This window comes from Micropterus dolomieu, linkage group LG13, assembly GCF_021292245.1.
Source record: "Micropterus dolomieu isolate WLL.071019.BEF.003 ecotype Adirondacks linkage group LG13, ASM2129224v1, whole genome shotgun sequence".
NCBI classification, from domain to species: domain Eukaryota; kingdom Metazoa; phylum Chordata; class Actinopteri; order Centrarchiformes; family Centrarchidae; genus Micropterus; species Micropterus dolomieu.
This window is the reverse complement of record NC_060162.1, coordinates 14,986,264-15,001,858: the sequence shown is the minus strand read 5'-3', so window position 1 is coordinate 15,001,858 and position 15,595 is coordinate 14,986,264. Positions and strand designations below refer to the sequence as shown.

The 15,595-nt window shown below is 43.8% G+C and overlaps 1 protein-coding gene across 1 annotated transcript; it reads right to left on the bottom strand.

Moving 5' to 3' along the window:
• Positions 1-7,853: 7,853 nt before the first annotated feature.
• Positions 7,854-12,655, bottom strand: LOC123982214 (galactosylceramide sulfotransferase-like). The gene is made up of 2 exons (XM_046067637.1): positions 12,369-12,655; positions 7,854-8,826 (listed from the first exon to the last, which is right to left on the bottom strand). Exons 1-2 carry the CDS (start codon positions 12,653-12,655, stop codon positions 7,854-7,856), a joined length of 1,260 nt encoding a protein of 419 aa, XP_045923593.1.
• Positions 12,656-15,595: the final 2,940 nt, after the last annotated feature.

The following is a 15,595-nucleotide window of genomic DNA, read 5'->3' as shown; positions in this document are numbered from 1 at the left end:
ATCACAGAATATCACAACTTTAAATTAGTATTTTGGTTATACCTGTACATGACAAAAGCAAATGTTTCTTCTGTGGGACTTTTAGATATAATGGACACAACTTGTGGAGGTGGAATTCCCAGCCTGTGATGAAGTTTGGGATGCAAGCTGGAGATTTGCACTTGTCCACCAACATTTAGTTGTCTGGCAAGGCAGCAAAGATAAAAGGAGAGTCCATCCTCTTCAACTGGCTGAAGGACATAGTCAACCATTTTCGGTGGTGTTGCAAGACTGCCGACACACGTGGGCAGTTGGCTATATCAGGTTGTGTGGCTATACTTTTTCACACTGATGTATATTAGTAATATTTATGCTTACTGCTCATGTACACAGAAGTATGTATTTGTTGGTTCTATCAGATCGACTGCAGACCTAGAGTCATTCCAGAATCATATCCTGATGTATGCCAGCAAGTGTTATACTTTCAGCCCCCAGTTTATGAGGCAAGAGTTCTACTTGCTGCTTTGGACTACAATTTCCACCGGAACTGACCAACAATGAAAACGTTGGACGGCAAAGAGATGTACGTTTTACACTTATATAATATTCCCATTCATAGTACAATATTCAGCCAATGTTTTATATGCAATTGATTGTCTTTACACTCAAGGTTTTCTCTTGTTCTACTTACAAACTGATATTAAATGGTTGTAATTTGTGTAATTTCAGTTTCAAAACATTGTATAAGAAGAACGGTAGAAGATACAGCGTATATGCCTTGAAATCTGAAAAAACCTACGGATACATTTCCGAGTTGCAAAGAAGGATTGTGAAGAACAGACTCACAAGTGGAGTGGGGATGCCTAGAAGGAGGAGCCTTCTCCCAGATGATCCCAGACAGCTTGGTTTGGTGCCCCCCGTACCTGCACCAACCACATCAGACTTGTAGCAGAGACAAGTCAGAAGAGGTCTAGGTAAGTTACACAAATTTGTTGCCTATGTTGTACCACATTACATGTCACTGAATGATATTTACATTACAATATAGTCTGTAACTATGTTTGATGGCACTGTCTTCAACAGGACCGTTATTCCAACCAGCATCTGATGTGGAAGGATCCCCATAGGAGATCACCTTGCCTGTGTCCTGATTCTTGTCAGGCAGGATCACAAGGGAAAGAACTTCAGTTCACTGACAAAGTCATAGGTTTTACTCTTCAAAAAGAGAAATTTATTAACATTAAATTCTGTTCCTACCCTCCTCCAGTGGTTATTTCATGTTATTCCATTTTGTACACGTTTCATCTTATTCTGCTAAGTCCACTGTGACCAGCGCATATTATTTTCAGTAGGTAGCCTAAATTACAGTTTACAATTTGAACGTAATGATAAGTAAGGCTACAGCTGTCCCCTATTATGTAAATATAAATAACTAAAATTGCTATTGGAAATGTTATGGCAAAGTTTGAAATTCTAAACACATGTACAAATGTATATAATGAAAATAAAAACACCATGTGCTTCTATTTCTTACCTTTTATTTTTTCGATACCATAGAACTGCAGTTGAACAACTATAACACAATATCTAACTATACAACATACATCAAATTTAAATAAAGAGGGGAGAAATATGAATAAATACTGTATATATAGAAATGTAATAATAATAATTCAAATGTTAACTATGTACATTTGTTTGATGCCTTGATGATGCTGAGGCAGGTTTGTGAGTATTTGTGTGAAACTGTATGACCATGCCAAAGGGCCTGGAAGGAAATTCACATTCCAGGAATAAAACCTGTGTAGTGTCCTTGAGGATCAGGGAACTTGTCTCTGATCCTCCAAACACAACAACTAGGGACGACAAGTTGGTTTCTCTGGCCTAAAGCTCCATGTTGCCAATAGATGAAGTGTCTATAGGCACCATAGCGGGACTCCCTGTTGTCATCCCCAGGCTCCTTGATGTTGCCTAATGCCGTAATGTCCTCCCAGTACTGCCTGTGAATGTGAATAAAGCCTTCTTCAAGGCAGTACTGGGAGAAGTGTGGCAGTAGGCACACACAGTTCACTTACTCCTGGCCACAGCATTTCCCTACAGTTAACACAAGTACACCAAGGTACTCCTGGCACTATTTTTACATTTAAATTTACATTTACTCATTTGGCAGACGCTTTTATCCAAAGCGACTTACATTTGAGGAACAACATACAAGCATCAACAGAGCATCAACTACAGATCTACAACTGACAATACATACTAGTAAGAGCAGCAATAAATACTAGTAAGAGCTCACAGTACATATCACATCAATGGGGTAAATACCTAGGGAAGGAAAGAAGAGTTAAAAAGTGCAATCAAAACAAAAAGTGCAATCAATACATCATTGTAGGGGATAGAAGAAAAAGAGCACAGGAAGTGCATGTTAGAGGTTAGGAGTTAGAGGTGTTATAAGAGGAAGTGTTCTCAGAAGAGATGAGTTTTCTAGAGCTTCTTGAAGTTAGAGAGGGACGCCCCTGCTCTGATGGCGTGTGGTAGCTCGTTCCACCATCGTGGTGTCACAGATGAGAATAGCCGGGACTGGGATTGCTTTGTGTGAAGGGATGGCAGAGCCAGGCGGCGTTCGTTGCAGGAGCGTAGCGGCCGAGAAGGAACGTAAGTTTGTATTATGGAGTTTAGGTAGATGGGTGCAGAACCAGTAGTCACTCTGTATGCAAGCATTAGTGACTTGAATTTGATTCTGGAGGCCACGGGGAGCCAGTGGAGGTCACTGAGTAATGGAGTGAGTCCTTTTGGGCTGATCAAAAACCAGACGCGCTGCTGTGTTCTGAACCATTTGTAAGGCTTTCACCGCACAAGCTGGAAGACCTGCTAGGAGGGCATTGCAATAGTCGATGCGAGAGATAACCATGGCCTGTACCAGAAGCTGAGTGGCGTACTGAGTGAGGTAGGGCCTGATTTTCTTTATGTTGTATAGAGCAAAGCGGCATGACCGAGAGAAAGCAGCAACATGGTCTGAAAAGGACAGCTGGTCATCAATCAGTTTTTCACCACCTTGGTTGGAGTGATGGTTGTGGAGTCAATTTGTAGTTTGATGTTATGGTGGATAGATTGCTTGGCTGGAATGACCAAGAGTTCAGTCTTAGAGAGGTTTAGTTGAAGGTGGCAAGCCTTCATCCATGCAGATATGTCCGATAGACAACGGGGAGCCACAACACTCTGGTGCACTCTGCACTCCCCTGGCAGGTCCCTCCCATCCAGTGAGAGACTCATCTATGAAGACTGACACGGATGAAGACACCCTGCCGAGCAGCACCCGCGCTGCCAGACAGTGAGAGACCCCCAGAACCACAGGTCCTCCTGCACTAGAGTTGAAAGGGTGAGGGTGGGGGGTTACATCACCTTTGCCTCTTTAGGTCCAGATGCAGGCTTGTAAACCAACATTGTAGCCGTCGCATGTGCAGCAAGCACAGAGGGAGCACCTGATGGACTACTGCCCTGAGGCCCAACAGCAGCATCGTTGACAGCGCTGCTGCAGCTGTCCCCTGCTGCAGCCTGTGGACCACCAAGCGATGTGCACAGATATGCTCTTGGAGTGTTGTAGTTGAGCACAATCCCCAGATACTCCGCTCACTTCAGCGGCTGTTGAGGTGCAAAATCAACTGGGCTGTGTGGAGATCACTCAAGGCTTTAATCTCTCACTCTCGTGAGTAGAAAGGAACCCTCATGCCCTTCTTGTGCAACGATTGCAGTGCGATGCATCTGCTGAGTGTGTGGGGGGCTAGCGAGTAGTTGACGGGGAGCCTAATGTATTTGTAGGCTACCCCCTGAGAGGAGAAGCCTAGAAATTCCCTGTTACTGTATCAGCTCGACATGAAATAGGCATCTTTCAGGTCAATGGCGGTGAACCAGTTGCCGGGCTGCAGTGGCTCCAGCATTTTCCTGAGATAAAGTGCCACAGGCCGCACCGCTGGAAGAGACGTGTTGTCTGGTTGCGTCTCTCCGGCTATATCTGACCTTGATTGGCATTAGTTCGACTCATGCCATCGCAGCTAGTCAGCTAAACGCTGCGCTGGTTCGGTTGAGCATATGTCGACGATGTGGTTGTGTGTTTTAGGAACACACACACTGTCAGTGAGCTAGCAGTGTTCCCGTGGACACTGTCGTGAGTGCACGGGGAACGCAGAGTTAGCTCGCATTGCTGCATTGTGTCACCACCATGGCAGCAGCCCTTCATTCGGCTGCCAGGAGATGTAGGCGACCCGTTGCGCGGGCCGGACAGCCGGCTAGCGAGGAGGAAGCCCAGGTCCTACTACCGTTTCGCCCGGATGCCAACAGGAGAGCGACTTTGGACACGGGCTTCTGTTCAGTGGTTTGAATAGCGCAGCAAAGACCCGGGCCCTCCCACTGTGTCTCTCGAGCTTAGCAAGGAGAGCAGTGTGGGCTGTAGGTCGGATCATTAGCTTAGCATCCGTGAACGTGCAGTTTTGTGGAGACTGAAGCGTGTTACACACCGAGCCGAAGATGGAGGGGGTTCGGTGGGGAGGAGAATGCTCTTTGGGAATGTACTGTATTTAATCACTTGAACATTCACAGCATTTTCAGTGTGTACACAGCAGCACATGAAACACAAATAAATGCATGCTGGACATATAACGGAGGGAGGAGGTCTGGTGGTGTGCATCATCCCCTCTGTCACCCTTCTTTTTATTTTATTTATTTTTTAAATAAATAATAAAGCTTAGACTTTTTCCAAGAGCTGCAATCTAAAAAGGCAGTGGTGTCCTTGATCGCACCATGGGCCGTTGTCTTAGAACGCACCACGGCCGGAGTTGGAAAAGGCCGAGCGGGGCTTGAACGCACCACAGCCGGTGTGACTGTGGTTGACACGTCACCCGGTGTTGACGTCAGCCTCAAGCTCACAGCTTCCCTGTGAAGCAGTGGCAGGTAGACAGCCTCGCCTGCTGCAACAGGCGCTATGAGCCGCTCGTGGAGGAAACGAAGCCAACTGAAGCAGCGAGCGATCTCTTTCGTCCCGCTCTACCAAGAGAGACCTGACTTTGGCTGTCTCTCTCCGGCTATAGCGGACTAGCCTAGCTGCGCTGTGACCGCTCGGCTAAAGAGATTTCGGCAGGGCAGCGTGTCTGTTTATGTAACACGCTTTCACTGCCGGTGAGCTAGCAACGCGCCCGTCACTCGGTTCTTAGGGCGGCGTGGGTCGCGGGGTGAACCGTTAGCTTAGCGTCAGTGAGCTAGCAACGCGCCCGTGCGAGTCCTCGTGGGCGTGCTGGGAATGCAGAGTTACAGTACACTGCTGCATTGTCCAGTTTCCACGGTAAGAACAGCTCGTTTCTCGGCTTTCACGTCGTGGAAGCGGACCATTATGGCCGCGGACTCGGCGGTCAGGCTAGCGAAGTGGACGCACGGGCCTGACGTATTTATACGTCATGCACGTATCGGTAGCGCCGTCCTATTGGTCGGCTACGTGCACGATAAAATTTCAGTGGGCAAGTGCGTGTGTGTGATTGGAGGAGGTAGTACCCATAGAGTCCAGTAGAGGGCGGAGCCTGTGTGAAATAGAACTGGCTGTCTGCACCAACGCCTCGTTTCGGACCGTGCCAGCAGCAGCAGGTCATCCAGGTAAAACAGGACTATGATTCTCTCCCCCTGCAGCGGCTCCAAGGCCGTCTCGACGCACTTGGAGAAGGCGCATGGGGCCAGAGAGTAACCGAACGGCAGGCTGTTGTGCGGATGCTGGAGGCCCCGGAAAGAGAAGCGCAGGAAGTTCCTGTGTGCTGGGATGACGAGAACGTGAAAAAATGCGTCCTTCAGGTCTATGGAGGTCAGCCAGTCCCCTCTGGCACACACACTCCAGCACCTGCTTCACCGTCAACATGCGAATTGGTCTGTCCATAATCGCTTTGTTGAGTAGTGACAGATCCAGGATGGGTCTCATCCCCCACGTATTTTTCCTGACCGGGAAACATCGGAAGTAGAACCCCCGGTTTTCCTCCCCCAGAGGTACTCTGGAGATAGCCTGCTTCTCTAGGAGCTCCTGGGGGCGGCGATCTGAGCCGGAGAGGAGAGAACTTTCCTCTATCCAGGCGAAAGGTGGGGGGAACTGCATCCAGTTACCATTGCGGGCCAGGCTGTTCAGCCACCTGTCCATAGAACAGGAAAAGAGCCATTTAGAGTATCACTCTGAAAGTGGTCGGGCCTGCTGATGAGGTGCCCTGGTGGCCATAACGTGAGGCCACTCTGCTGTCCCTGCCGCCGACGCGGGTTGGGGACATGGGGGGCCACCCTTAAGGGGCCGGGACGCCGACCATGGGGGGCTGACAGCGGTCTCCGTGAGCCGCCGGGCAGGAGGGTCCTGCTGTTGGACTGACCAGTGTTTACCATTCTAAACGTCTTATCAATACATCACCATAAAAGAAATCACCATACAACAAATAAACAAATGCTTTCAGATTGTCAGAGACAGCAGATGGAGACTGCAATAAAAGTGTGTTTAAATAAAACTCATCTGTGTGTTGTTTCATAAGTAGGCCAAATCAGTCATTTAGTAACTAAGTAAGTAAATACAGTTTATTTATAAAGCGCTTTTCTCAGATAAAATCACAAAGTGCTGTACAAAAGAGTAAATAAAAACAAATAGTATAAAATGTATATAAATATATAAAATTAAAATGACACTAGTAAAAACCCATCAACCAAAAGCCTTCTTAAATAGACATGTTTTCAGATCCTTTTTAAAAGAGACAACAGTGTCTGCCAGACGCACGTTTTAGATCAGCCCAAAGTGTTACCTGGATGTTGACGTGCTTAATCAATACATGATTGGAAGCCAGGAATCTGTGATTGTTCTATTAGCTCGCAGGTAATGCAGAGAGCTAGCAGCGTACATGTTACTTATTGCTCAGGTGAGTTCGAATCCAGACGACGAGATTTTGTAAAAAGTCTATTTTCTTTCACAGATTTTTTCATATGTGCTCAAAGTCATGCCCAGGCTGGCAGCGGCTATCAGTGGACCTGTGGGAGGCTGATTGACTGTCCAGACCACCATGAAGATAGAGCAATGGTTCCTGTCATCTCCTCCCACCCTGTTGTTGCTCGTAATGTCTTCGTTCTCCTCACAGATTGTAAATGGTTAAATTAAACATGTGGTAATGTATTAGAGATCTTGCAATGTTTTGATTTCTCATATCCAAATGGCCATGTATTTCAGAGCATATTTATTATATTTGTTTTATTGTCAGTTTTCAGATGCATACACAAGTGCGTCAGTGGCTTTATTTTACAAATCATATGAGTAACGTTAACTTTGTAAAAGGACATAATGCAGGCATTTGCTAACTGCATGTTTGGAAGCTTTTTCAAAATATACAATGGGTCAGTACTTGTGTCTAGGGCTGACCCCAAATAGTCAAAGATTCGATGCTTCAATGGGCAGAGCCACTGTCAATCTCACAGTCGAAGTTTTGCAGCGAAACAAGGATCATGCCATTTTCGCGATATGGGATTGATTTTACATAGAACTACCTGTTTTCTACCAATAAGTTAATAGCAAAGGCTTTGGATTTTGAAACCCGAATGTCACATTATTATGTAAAGCGTGGAGGCAGCTGCTCTGTTGACAAGTCTTCCACGTTACAACAAATATCAGTAAGTGCACATATTATAAATAAGTAACACAAAAAACTGTTAACTGTGTCTACATAGCATATTTTAAGCAAGTTTATACAAAGCATATTTGCAACCGATAGAGGATTGCAAAGCTGGAAGATTTCAGTTATACAGTACCTAGTGTGTTTTATGGTACTTGTATTGCGCCTTTCTAGTCTTCCAACCAGTCAAAGCGTTTTTACACGCTTTCACACACTGATGAAACAGCCAGCGGGAGCAATTTGGGCACCTCCATACTCAATACAGATGACCTTCATCTCAGCATTTCTTCTATTTAGCTCTTTCACCTCCCGTTTCATTCTTTCTCTCCCAAACTCCTCTACCCTGGCCCAGAAAGTAGCATTAAAGTGCTGATAAAGTCTCCAGTCAGCCCCATTCCACTGTAAAGCTTTGGCTCTCAACTCAGGGGTCAGTCGAGATACGGATGAGCTCTTGCGAGCATTTAGTTTAAAATACAGGATGTCCTCCGTGGTCCAACAGAGTGTTTCCTTAAGCAGGATAAGAGACTCATCAAAATATTCTGCTATGAGAACCAGATCAAATTGTTTGGATAAGCTGTGAATATTCATCATTACAAGAGGATCATCAGCCTCCAGGTTGTTATCAAAACCAAAGTCAAAAAAGAGCAAATTTTTAAGATAGAATGAGTTGTACGCCTGTGGGCTGTAGAAGGACTGAGGATTGTTCAGAAACTTCACCACTTTGTTCCCTCCATCAATCCTCCATGTGAGAGGAACATCTCTCTGATAATAATGGAAGGATGACTCAAAGAGATCCACTGGGTTGCGTAAGATGGTGAAGTACGCAGCATCTGGAGGCAGAACCTTGGCTACTTCCTGATGGTCAAAGCGCATGTGGTTACAAACTATGTTGAAACAGTCTCCAGGCCTGTAGTCCCTCACCTTGGAGCACAAGAAAGGCGATGGGTAGAAAAAGTCATTGCGCCCATCAGGGAAGGCAAATTTAAGCTTGTGCTTTTCTCCAAATCTGAAGAGGATGTTTAGTACGGTGCTACTAGCAGTTTTATGGGTCTTCATGAACATGGGGTTCACTCTGGGGGAGCACTCTTCTGACTGGGAACTTGTGCTTTGAGAAGACATGCTCAAATTTTTCTTCAATGGTCTGCCTTTACTGAGAGGACACGTGTCTTCCTGGGAGCCCCTGTAAATAAAAACATATAGATATTGACATGCAAACAGATTCAACTGAAAAAGTGCTTTTCTTTGTACATCTTTACCTTATCTTCACTTGGGTTGGTTTTGTCAAGTAGTACAGCACCAACATGATGTTGATCAATGAACCCCAGAGAATCAGCCTTCGTATTGCAAGTCTGTACTTCTTTCCTTTGATGCCAGACATCATTAATACCCAAACGGAACCTGAAAATTCCATTAAAGCACAAACGGGTGTAATGCCCTGCAGCGATTCTTACACACACGCCAACTCATTACCCCTTACATCACCTCCCTTAATACATTACATGTACTGTATAAAGCCCAGGCCTGGGGTCTCATTTATAAACAGTGCATATGTACAAAACATGGCCCGGAAAAGTGCGTCCGCCACTTCCCAAGCAAAGCTTGTGATCTATAAAAAACAAACTTGACGGGAAAATGTGCAGACAAATGAGAAACCGCGACTCACATGGCAGAAGGATGAAACGGTTTGAAATTAATTGGCCTACTATTGTGTAAAATGAATCGAAATTGAAGTATTATTGGTTTAAAGCCTTTCTGAATAAACCAACACCCATTTGATTGATATCTGTTTCTGCCAAAATAATGCCTCAAATGTTGTACAGTTTAGTCAAGAATCATTAATTATTAATTAATACTTGCATGCAGTGCAATGAATTTTTTCTCATAAATAAGGTGAACTGGAGGACAAATCACATTTAAATTGATGCTGTTTTCAGTGCGTCAGTCAAGCAAATAGGAGAGCATAGTTTCATAAAGCCTGTTGTTATCAGATATTCGTTCTTATCAAACGCTGTGCACTAGCATGTGGATGTGATGTGCTGCTTTTAAAAACATGTTATGGAAAATATAACACTATTTTATTAAGTAAATCTTTAAGCTTATAAGCTTAAAGAGACCTGTTCTTGTCCGTGTTTCAGAGTGGACCATAACCTTGCTGACCAGCCATAAAGAGGAGCCAACGAGTACTTTCTGGTTTACAGAGAATAATGGGAAATGGACTTAATTGATTAAGACCAGTGAGACTGAATGGGATAAAAAACAGAAACTTGATGTCACTTTGTATGGTTTGATTGCTTGTTTGCCATTTTGTTTTGTTTTTTGACATAAATATCATTTAGCCAAGTAATATTTCTTTTAACTCATCGGCAGCCTCGTTAAATGAGTGGACTGTTTGTATATCCTAAATAAATGTTTAAACACAAGTGGAATGTATTTGGTTTAATCTCTTTTCAAACGGGGGATTCCAAATTAGTACCTGGGTCATCCGTCTTGTGTGTCCCCCTCCAGCCAGTGGTGTCACTACTCAAGAGGGATGCCCTTTTCTTCTTCAGGTTTTTATGGCAGCTGGCATCCATTGAGTTGCATTACTGCCAAAGAGGGACGCCCCTTCATGCAGATCGGTTCTAAAAGGGGTGGAGCTTCACTGCCCCATTTCCTCTGGTGCAGAAGCATTGCGCCAAAGTGCGTTTTTTACCCACCATACAACATGCTTCAGCTTCACCAAACGGAAAGTCAGCGTCACACTGAGTTAAATTTCGTTTTGTAGCTTTTCTGTTGGAATTTACCTCCTTTTATTCATGCAGTCAGTACGTTTTAATATTAATGAGGGGCGTTTCATTGACCATTAATATGCAACTATGGGTGTTTGAAGGATTGGACATGGAGCTCCCTCATGTGCGCCACATTTCAAGTTGATTGTGATTTATAAAGGGAACATTGATTAGAAGCCCAGCGACCCTGTACGCAGAATAAGCGGTTGACAATGGATGGATGGATGGACATTGCTTAGAAATGTGCATGCACACGGAAGAAGTCTGAATATTTTTTGGCGTATGCCATTTTTGGCTTTTGGGTATACGTACACTTTTAGTGAGGATTCTACGCACAGTTTTAGAAATGAGACCCCTGGTCCATTAACCTTACATGCAAACTGGTGTTTATCATTCATAAAAAGAAAATCTATATGATAACTGTAGAACATGAAAAGGGAAGGCTAGAGATAATACAGATGAGCAAGAAAACTGCTGCATCACTTTTTCTGTCAATTAAAACACAGAGCCCAGTGTTTATACAATAAACATATTTATGGAGCTTATAATGCCTTTACAATGGGCAGAAATGGAAGGACAAAAGATCCACAAACATCACAGCTCATAGCTTAGGTACTTGTATCTTGCAACAGAATACTGCTCATGAAAATGGCTAAAGGTCAAACCTAGCTCTGACATTGGACAAATGCTTCCTCTTTATACAAGCAAGCAGGTGATGGTGTGATATGAAAATGTGTGTTTCTTTGTATCTCAGCTCTACTAATCTTTGACATTGATCAATTAAACCCTACACTTAGTGTCTTAGCTTAACAACTCTGTAGGCCCATTATACTATAAAAAATATTTTGATGGTCAAAAGAGCCCGTATAAATGACTTGCTTAATAAAAGACTAAATCAAAGAAAAATATGTCTGGAACAAATACAAATACAAGTAAAGGCTTTATTATTACCTGAAGATGACAGCATTAGCAGTGCGAAAGTGAAGCTTTCTATATGGGGAAAGAAAGAAAACCCACTTTTGTTCAGCTTGCTGTACACTCTGAAGCCATTCAGAGAGTCATTGGTAGTGAGAACTGAAAGATAGTCAGATTTGAATGCTCCTCTGGCACATACTGTATTAGTTTATGAATTACACTACTGTTCAGTGGCACAACTCTACGTAACTGTTCCAGCAGATTGTAGTCTGACAAATAAGCTGATAAAACTACACTTAAGCAATTTGGCAACTTTTGCCCTAGCTAATGACGTCCTCAGTGATTTCATTAACTGTTTTGTGTTTGTGTACTTACGACGATATTCTGATCTATTCTGAAGATCTGCCAGAACATGTCTCCCTCGTACGGCAGGTGTTACAGATACTCTTCGAAAACAAGCTCTACGTGAAGGCAGAAAAGTGTGAGTTACACGTCAGCACGGTGAGTTTATTGGGATACGTAATCCAAGGTTGGCAGGTGAAGATGGATCCGGCTAAGATCAAGGCGGTGGCGAAGTGGCCCAGACCTGTCAACATTTAGCAATTACAACAATTCCTAGGTTTTGCTAACTTCTATCGTCACTTTATTAGGAACTTCAGCTGTGTGGCAGCTCCTCTCTCCCGACTTACATCCACACTCTTCACCTGGACCCCTGAGGCTGACCTGGCGTTTATTCAACTCAAGCGGCAGTTCACAGCGCCCATCCTAGTGCAGCCCGACCCCACCTGCCAGTTCGTTGTTGAGGTGGACACCTCTTACAAGGGGGTTGGTCCAGTTCTCTGTTCGGGAGACCGATCATAAGCCTGGCCTATCTCCAGTCTGCCAAGAGGCTCAATTCCAGGCAGGCCCGCTTGGCCCTGTTGGAACCCCTAGTTCCGGTTTACCCTCACCTACAGGCCTGGCTCAAAAAACACCAAGCCCGATGTCTTCTCCCGACAGGTCACCAGTGAGGAGTCCCCTTCGGAACCTGAGACCATACTTTCTCCTTCCTGTGTTGTGGCGGCGGTTACCTGGGAAATTGAGTCCCTGGTGAGGGAGGCTCAGCGGCACCAACCCGACACTGGTACTGGTCCTCCGGGATGTCTCTTCGTCCCTGACGCTGTACGTTCCCAGGTCCTCCAATGGAATCACACCTCCCGCTTCGCCTGTCATCCTGGAATTGACCCTGTCCTTACTCAAGCTCATTTCTAGTGGCCCACCATGGAGGCGGATGTCCAGGCTTTTGTCTCCGCTTGCTCTGTGTGTTCTCGTTCCAAGTCCTCCCATCGTCCTCCGGCTGGATTCCTGCGCCCACTGCCTTTTCCCGGTCGTCCCTGGTCCCACATGGTCTTGGATTTTGTAACCGGTCTGCCCCCATCACAAGGTAACACAGTCATCCTCACTGTTGTTGATCGATTTTCTAAGGCCACCCACTTCATCGCTCTCCCCAAACTTCCCTCAGGCTACATTGACTGCAATTAGCAGACATGATATGTCGATGTTATGTATCTTTCACCAGAGAGGCTCAGCAATGTAAGCATAGCAAAATTTATTGGTTGATAACTAAAACAGTTAGTGAGGTAGACTGAATGTTATAAATGACACTGTTGCCACACTTGATAACAGTTAAGAGTGATTTATACTTCTTCGTCGAGTCTATGCGTAAGTCTATGGCGTCAGCTACCCACATAGCCATGCATTTAATACTTGTGCGTCAGTGTCTGCGTCATTCTTCAATTACACAGTCAAACACTAGTTGGCAGTAGCACTACAGCGTCCACTGTGTCGACTGTTGCCAGCCGAGCAGGCTAACTTCCTGGTTTAGCCCTCTGCTAACGTAAGTAAGTGGCAAATTATATACATACGGTTGTTATAGATTATAGATGGATTTTCATATGATATCGACCATATGGATCACAGTCTGATAGTGAAACGAGTCATTTCGCTCGGGTTGTGACGCTCAAATATATTGATCCACCGTGTTAAGCTGATGATACAAGGGGCAACTTTATGAGCAATGTTGCTGGTGGCAAGTCTGAATATGTTTTGAAAGGATAGCGGTGGTGCGGGTAGGGTGGCGGAGTGATGGGGGAAGGGGATTACAGTAGTAATCTTTACTCATTACCATTGACGGCAACATTGCCCAGCACCATTGCTCTAATAGTTGCTCCGTGTATCATCAGCTTTACAGCCGCTGGTTTGGCCACTAGTAAAAGTTACTTCAAACAGGCTACCCCCAGGATTCTCAAAGTTAAATTTAAGACTTTTAAGACCTTTTTAATACCACCTAGGATAAAATTTAAAGCCAACTTCACTACCGTATAATGGAAAATCTGTGTGAATTTTAAGCCTGAGAAAATTATTTACAGTTACCTGAATTTAATAAAAAAATTTATTATAATACTCACATTCATATTTAATACACTATAGCTTTTTGTGGTGTGTGAACTAAAACATAAATTAATCAAGGATGTCACTTTGTGTTGAAAAGTGGTGGGGACATGGGGGTTCAGATGAGGGGTGTGATGATACACAACTCACATGATTCACAATATTGAACCAAAAGTTGAAACATATGAACCTGCTCACTGCCTTCTGTCACAACTAGAGGTGCTCCGATCAGGATTTTTTGGGCCAATCACCGATTGCTGAAAGCAGCATCGGCTGATACCGATCACCGATCACTGGGTCTATTTGGAGCCTTTCATTTATCATGTAGCATTATACAGTATACTGTATATTTATTTAATTGGTCCTAAAAACAATGTATTAAGTGTTAAAGTTAATAGATGATAAAGTATCATGAAATGATAACTGTTTATTTTATTGCCAGGAAACATGGGCAACAAATTCCACTCAATCTGTGTTAGAGACTTAAACCATAGCAGCCTTTGCCTGGTTACTATGAACATCTTATAACTTAACAAATATAGCTTTACTGTGGAATAACTACAAAAACAGAACAAACAGCATCTTTATAAATTTACTACAACCATAAAAACTGCAACAAAAAAGGCTGTAGCCAAAATATTTAGGAGATAAAGGAGCACAGGCATCATGAGTTGATGATAAACTCTGAAGTAGCCGCTTTTTGTTCTGGAAAGCTCAGGCAGGTTCTGTGGGTTTTAGGGGGGAGAGAGAGGAGCAGAGAGAGGGAGAAGGGCTACAGAGAGGAGTCAAAACTGCCTTCAATGAGATTTGAAAATAAGGAAAATTTAAATAAATAAAAATAGACTACAATGTCCAATGTCCATATTATACAGTCAATTGTTAATATTACATAGGCTACTATATTCATTATAATTTCATATGGTTTGCCATTAGTACGCTATAGGCCTTATATCATTTCAGTGGATTGTTTTCATTTTTAATCCTTGTGCAGGAAGCACAGTCTACATATCTTACATGCTGCCACCGACTTTACCAGAGGAGAGAATAGCAAACACTTTAAATACGGCCAGAAGGTTTTTATTTGATTTCATAAAGGTTAAAAATACAGGGGAATCTCAGGGAAAACGGAAGGTTGACATGAGAGGAGTAGAGAGAGGAGTGGGGTAACGCGAGGCTACATCCACACTGCTACGTTTTAAAAACGGTTTCATAGCGAAACCGATCTTCTCCGTCCACAGCTGCGTTTCAGCTGCGTATCAGAGTTGATCTCTGTCTATATTAGAACGACTGAAAACACACATCTAGTGGCCGTTCAGGTAGCCTACACTGGGCATGCGCGTGCCATGTAAACATGAAGCAGATGGTCTACTCCACCGATCGACTGATCGATCGAAGCACCCTTAGTCACAACCTATTGTGTTATGGTCATAGTAAAAAGTTAGTATACATCTATAGCAAACAAGGAATTTGCACCATATGATGTCAGCGGAAAGAAATTTTGTAATATAATATGCCAAGTGACTTCATATACAGTGGGTACGGAAAGTATTCAGACCCCTTTAAATTTTTCACTCTTTGTTTCATTGCAGCCATTTTCCAAAAATCAAAAAAGTTCATTTTATTTCTCAGTAATGTACACTCAGCACCCCATCTTGACAGAAAAAAACAGAAATGTAGAAATTTTTGCAAATTTATTAAAAAAGAAAAACTGATATATCACATGGTCATAAGTATTCAGACCCTTTGCTCAGTATTTAGTAGAAGCACCCTTTTGATCTAATACAGCCATGAGTCGTTTTGGGAAGGATGCAACAAGTTTTTCACATCTGGATTTGG

What these genes read in the sequence shown, in the direction of transcription:
- LOC123982214 (XM_046067637.1), bottom strand. Translation starts at nt 12,655, where the DNA reads ATGGGAGGACTTGGAACGAGAACACACAGAGCAAGCGGAGACAAAAGC. An exon ending in CACAACACAGGAAGGAGAAA is followed by an intron (nt 8,827 to 12,368) that starts GTATGGTCTCAG and finishes TTTTATTTACAG; the next exon opens with GGGCTCCCAGGAAGACACGT.